At 37.6% G+C, this 6,556-nt stretch overlaps 1 protein-coding gene across 2 annotated transcripts; it reads left to right on the top strand.

Moving 5' to 3' along the window:
- Positions 1–873: 873 nt before the first annotated feature.
- On the top strand, positions 874–6,555 carry LOC130570115 (beta-1,3-galactosyl-O-glycosyl-glycoprotein beta-1,6-N-acetylglucosaminyltransferase 4-like). 2 transcript variants are annotated; one of them, XM_057360260.1, is made up of 3 exons: positions 874–1,981; positions 3,267–3,614; positions 4,218–4,330. In XM_057360260.1, exons 1-2 carry the CDS (start codon positions 874–876, stop codon positions 3,335–3,337), a joined length of 1,179 nt encoding a protein of 392 aa, XP_057216243.1. In that variant the 3' UTR covers positions 3,338–3,614; positions 4,218–4,330. The 2 variants fall into 2 exon arrangements, with proteins under 2 accessions (XP_057216243.1, XP_057216242.1); XM_057360259.1 differs by lacking the exon at positions 874–1,981 and having other exon boundaries at positions 3,369–3,614; positions 4,123–6,555.
- The last annotated feature ends 1 nt before the right edge of the window (position 6,556 follows it).

Raw genomic sequence — 6,556 nt, 5'->3', positions numbered from 1 at the left:
GACTTGTGACCAGAAGGTTGCCGTTTCGATTTCCAGGGCCGGCGGGTAACAACTGAGGTGCCCTTGAGCAAGGCACCTTACCCCTACTTGCTCCCCGGGTGCTGCAGTGATAGCTGCCCACTGCTCCGGGTGTACGTGTGTTCACAACTTGCTGTGTGTGTGCTCACTACTCTCTCGATGGGTTAAATGCAGAGGTCACATTTTGGGTATGGGTCACCATATCTGACTAATAGGTCACTTTCACTTTTTTTCTCAAACAATTACTGGCACCTCTTAAAAATTACTTTTTAGAAATGACGGAATGTTTTCAGTTTTTTACACTTTATGTTACTCTACCCGAAACAAACCAGTCTGTTGTGTTTCTATAGCCTACCATACAGCATTGCATGACTAAAGGTACACAGGATTTTGTTAAATAAAAGGTGGGCATGACCACATTCCATGTGTATGCTCTATGAATATGAATAGAGTCATATTGAGTCAATAATAAAAATATTTTCCTGCCATTCATGTGCATGGGTTATTCCATCATCAATTGAAATAGTCTACTGCACCACACCCAAACTTTAATTAAAAACAATGCACCCGGTTTCCGGCATATAAAGATATATATAAGCTGATTAGTAGTCATCTGGTAGTTTTTCTTTTGGCTCTTACCAGTGAGGATACATCTACAGAATCTCTTGTATTTTAATAACAAGTATGTAAGTTTTATTGATTTTATCATTTTATAGCTCTACATTCATTAAAGTTTATACTGTATGTTTATATCTATATGTTTTACATTAATACAGTTCTATTTGATTTAATTTTATTAGAAATATTACAATAATAATGAGCCTTAGAACATGAACATTTCTTTCTCCTTACAGAATGAGAAGATTGCGTCTTCAGCGCATGCTGAAAAAGGTTATACGCTCCTTTTTAACCCTGATGCTTCTTTTATATATCTTTACAATACTTTTTTCAAGAGTCAATGAAGGCAGTTTCTTTCCTAATACCTTGGGATCAAGAAGACAGCGACTGACAGTAAAATATGACATTAATTGCTCAGGAATATACGACATGGAACCTGTTGAAGTGGGAAAATCTTTAGTTGTTCGAAACAAAAAAGATGCGGCGCCTTCTGACATGAAGATTGTGAAGGCCACCTCTGACTGTGATCGGTTTGTTGTATCACAGGGTTTTGATGCGATACAAGGCTCTGAGTTTGAGCGTGAGTTTCCTCTTGCTTACTCTTTGGTTGTTCACAAGAATGCTGATCTAGTGGAGAGGTTACTGAGGGCCATTTATATGCCACATAATGTTTATTGCATACATTATGACCAGAAGTCTTCAGATGACTTTAAATCAGCGATGCAAGGACTGACCCGCTGCCTCCCTAACGTCTTCATCGCCTCAAAGCTGGAGAGGGTGCAGTATGCAGGCATCTCACGCCTCAAAGCGGATCTCAATTGCCTGTCTGATCTCATGGAGACTGAGGTCAAGTGGAAGTATGTCATCAACCTGTGTGGTCAGGACTTTCCACTGCGGACGAACGCTGAGCTGGTGTCAGATCTAAAGATGCTTAAAGGCAAGAACATGGTGGAGAGCAAGAAACCTGGAGGAAAGGAATGGCGCTGGAGATTTCACCATGTCTTAAAAACCGACTTAACTGAATATTATGAGTCACCTGTCACCACCTTTGAGGAGAAACCTCCTCCACCTCATAACCTAGAAATGTTTGTGGGCAGTGCGTACTTCACAATCTCACGAGAATTTGCACTTTTTGTTCAGCGGAGTTCTCTCGCCAGAGATTTCTTGGCTTGGTCTGAGGACACATACTCACCCGATGAACATTTTTGGGCAACTCTAGTTCGTGTGTCAGGAGTACCAGGAGAGGTGCGGAGATATAAACCTGACATCTCAGAACTAGAGAGTAAAACTCGTCTGGTGAAGTGGTGGTATTTAGAAGAAGAGAATCTTTACCCACCCTGCACTGGTGAGCATGTACGGTCTGTGTGTGTTTATGGTGTTGGTGAGCTCAGATGGCTTCTAAACTATGGTCACTGGTTTGCTAATAAAGTGGACCCGAATGTAGATCCTATTCTTATTGAATGTTTAGAGGAGAAGCTTTTAGAAAAAAGGCTGATATCAAATCGACAGTAAAATCTTTTTTTAGTCACTATAAAAGGGGACTAAAAGGGTTGTCCTCAAACTGTGAAACAAACTACTTCTTGGACTTCATAATATCTCATCCAGGTCTCATCTTAAATGTATCTTTTAACTTATGCATTTTATACAGTCTTAACCTGGGTGGTATTTTGAATTATTTAAATGGTCCATTGGTGTTCATTGTGTACATTTTGTGGTGTTCCCTTTCATTGAACGAAAGTCAAATTAAAATGCATGCAGCAATTTAAATGAGCAACCCTTGTTGCAAAATAAATGGTGGTTTGCAAACATTTATGATATATTATGGTTTACAGGGATTAAATTATAAAAACTGTGACATTATTGTAATAAAATTACTTAGTTAGGCCAAGTAATAAAAACATTTGGGTTCAAGCCACAGAGGCCCAGCTGCCTTATCATCCCCATGCATGGGTGTAAAAATCCATTTATAAATATGTATTTTTATTCATTTTTTGTTATTGCTATATGCACAATATTTGGATCATTTTTATATGTGATTATGCATATTAGCCTTCACTGATGACTTCACTGTTTTATGCAGTGAATCTATGAGAAAAGTTAAACTGCTTTGTAAATTTGGTTCATATGGTCCCTACAAGCACAAAAATATGCTTAACTACTTTTGTTTACATATGTAGTAGCACATATTTATCATGTTGGTTACCAAATTATTTACTTGTCTTTTTTACAGTGTTTTTAGATAACATGATAATAGCACACACAAAAATGTTTTTTTTTAATTCAGCAATTTGTTGGAAACAAAATAAATTGTAAGTAAATTTATAACAACATTTGCACTGTAATGCATTAGTGCTTTAGGGAATGTTTGGTAAAATTAATTGCTAAAAGTCCTGGCAGGATTTTTTTCTTTTTTTACAGTTCTTAAAAACGGTTTTGGTGGTAACTTGTGATACCCCGTTTGAGTGTTGATTTGACATTTTCATTTTGGGGAAACAAAGCAAAAGAAGATAAGTGTTCTAAATAATGTATTATAAGTGACTTACTTGTCACTCTTTTTGAGCTTCTGCATGCATTGTGTGTCATGTTGGCTGTTAAACAAGCTTATTTTGTTTATTCTGCCCTACCTTTAGTTACAAAGAGGCTGGCTTTTGACACTTCTTTGATGGGCGTGGTTACATTCCACGAGTATGAAGCTCCCTGACTGCACTGTGAACAAAGGTGAGCTGGATGTGGGTCAAAGACTTGCGTCAGTCGCTGAGCATTACCTCACATTGACAATCATGCGTGCAGTCACGTGTGTCCTCTATCAAATGTACATTTTCTTGTTTGGGTGTGTGGTGTCAGCACGGCAGGTAGACTAAGAAAGTGTACCGGAATAGTTTTGCAGACTTGCCTTGTAGTGCGGGCTTTCTCGGTCAACTCGTTATGGAGTGATCAAAATCTCTGTGCTCTCTGATGACCGTGATGTAAAACGTAAAGTAAGTTTTATAATTCTAATGTTATGATTTACTTTACTATAATATACTATTTTACTAAGATTAGAGTTTATATATTTGTTAATAGTGAACACCTGTAACTAGTTTCATATCAAGGAATTTTAGGATTACCCACATTGATGCAAATACAGTTTTAAAAGTCTTCCTGAAATGCAGATTTATTTGTTAGTTTTGTTCAGAACTGCAATGTCTTAAAAACTCAGAGGTATTTATCTCAATATGTCTTTTGATAGATTGTTGACAGACCAGTTAGGTTGATAAATTCATGGAGCACACAAAACTGCTCACAACTAGATGTTACGTTAAAAGGTATCTGATCAAGCTACAAAGAAACTATCTTGTTTTCTCTAATCTTCAATAGTCCAACATTCCATAACTTGTCAGGCAGTTCATGCATAAATCATCTTTTGTTTTTTTGCGAACACATTTTGAAAACAAGCAAGTGACATGAATTTTACTAGTTAACATGCGCTTCTATTTCTCCTCACAGAATGAGAAGATTGTGGCTTCGATGCAACCTGCAAAAGGTCATATTTTTCTTTTTTGCACTGATTCTCCTATGTGTTTTTATCTTTGTGCCAGCAGAAGTGTCTGAGAGGCCTCGGTTCATAGTAGAATTTGGCATTAATTGCTCGGCAATATATGACATGGAACCTGTTGAAGTAAACAAGTGTTTGGTCGCCCGGAAAAAACGATACGTGGGGCCAACTGACAAGAATGTTGTGAATGCCACTTTTGATTGCGATCAGTTTGTCGCATCAAAGGGTTATGATGCATTACAAGGCTCTGAGTTTGAGCGCGAGTTTCCTCTTGCTTACTCTTTGGTTGTTCACAAGAATGCTGATCTAGTGGAGAGGTTACTGAGGGCCATTTATATGCCACATAATGTTTATTGCATACATTATGACCAGAAGTCTTCAGATGACTTTAAATCAGCGATGCAAGGACTGACCCGCTGCCTCCCTAACGTCTTCATCGCCTCAAAGCTGGAGAGGGTGCAGTATGCAGCCATCTCACGCCTCAAAGCGGATCTCAATTGCCTGTCTGATCTCATGGAGTCTGAGGTCAAGTGGAAGTATGTCATCAACCTGTGTGGTCAGGACTTTCCACTGCGGACGAACGCTGAGCTGGTGTCAGATCTAAAGATGCTTAAAGGCAGGAACATGGTGGAGAGCAAGAGACCTGGGGGAAAGGAATGGCGCTGGAGATTTCACCATGTCTTAAAAAATGAGATATCTGACAATTATGAGTTGCCTATAACTACTAATGAGAAGAAAATTCCACCACCTCACAACATAGAAATGTTTGTGGGCAGTGCGTACTTTACACTCTCATGGGAATTTGTACTTTTTGCACAGAGTTCCCTAGCCAGAGATTTCTTGTCCTGGTCTGAGGACACATACTCACCCGATGAGCATTTTTGGGCAACTCTAGTTCGTGTGCCGGGAGTACCAGGAGAGGTGTTGAGATCTGACCCCGACATCACAGAACTGACAAGTAAAACTCGTCTGGTGAAGTGGAAGAATTTAGAAAAAAATCTTTACCCACCCTGCACTGGTGAGCATGTACGGTCTGTGTGTGTTTATGGTGTTGGTGAGCTCAGATGGCTTCTTAACTATGGTCACTGGTTTGCTAATAAAGTGGACCCGAACATAGATCCTATTCTTATTGAATGTTTAGAGGAGAAGCTTTTAGAAAAACAGATGGCTTCAAACAAAACAATGAAGTGATCTTGTTTTCTTTACTGTTTGTGGTGGTCATCTTCTGGTTTTCATCAAGAAAACATCTTCCTTCATTATTCTCATAAAAAAAGACTGAGTATGAATTTATTTTATAATAAACAGGGTGCAAAAGACTGATGGAATTTTCTTTTGGTAGACAAAATAATTAAATTCTTGTTCACTTTTTGTCTCATTGCTTTTATTTGCAATGTATTTTTACATTAAAAAGGAAAAGATTTATGATCCACATCCTTTTTTCTCATTCCTCTTTGGCTATAAATGGCTATAAATAACCTCACCTCCTACCATGACTAAACCTGTTTAGCACTCTCTCACCCTCACAGAGTAGTTTAATACCAGTTTAAAGAAGATTTATCTGCTTGCAGTTATGAAATCTGTTAATCTACATAACATTTGAGTGCATGAAAGCCCTTGAACGTACCCGATTTGTATCAAGTCAGTACACATTGTCAGTGTAATTTGTAATCAGTGTAATTTTTAATTTGCAATTCACCCAAATCTGTAATGAACAAAACAGGTAAGCACTAAATACTGAAGTCTGGCTGTACAAGTTATTCTCTGTCGCCCCCTGCTGTGTACAAAACTTTTAATCTGAGTCGATCTTTAAAAAACACTTAAATTACTTCGTGTAATGTCTAAAAGAAATTACAAATGTATGTTGTAATATAGTCCATATTTATATTTTTTTCAACACACATTTTATATATTTGCTTTACAATATATAACACAGAAGAGCTTGACATTGGAATCAGTACCATGTCTATAGCCGACACGACAGTATATACTATAACTACATTTGTTTACCCCACTTGTATAAGCATGTGAGATAGTAAAACTTGATAAGTGTCTAACCATAGGCCTATGTTACATATTTAACCTTTCATTTATATAAAAGCTATATGTTTATCTGCAGTTAGGCTTTCTTTTACATACTGTACATTGATGGTGGGCAAAGATCCTCTCAGTTGTTATAAGGCATTTCTTAATCCCTTTGTTAACACTATCTTATCTTGACTACACAATTATAATAAAATCAACAAACTAAACAAGCAAAATCGGATCCTGTCAGCATCCTAATTTTTATACGATTTTCATCTTTGAATGTTAAACCTATACCTTTAAGGTTTTGACTCCTCGACGGACAAAACATAAACTCTGCTACCCAAACATTACCTAATGCAA

The sequence above is a fragment of the Triplophysa rosa genome, linkage group LG19 (assembly GCF_024868665.1).
Source record: "Triplophysa rosa linkage group LG19, Trosa_1v2, whole genome shotgun sequence".
Taxonomy (NCBI): Eukaryota; Metazoa; Chordata; class Actinopteri; order Cypriniformes; family Nemacheilidae; genus Triplophysa; species Triplophysa rosa.
Note: the sequence above shows the minus strand (reverse complement) of the source record. Positions and strands in the feature narration are given on the sequence as shown.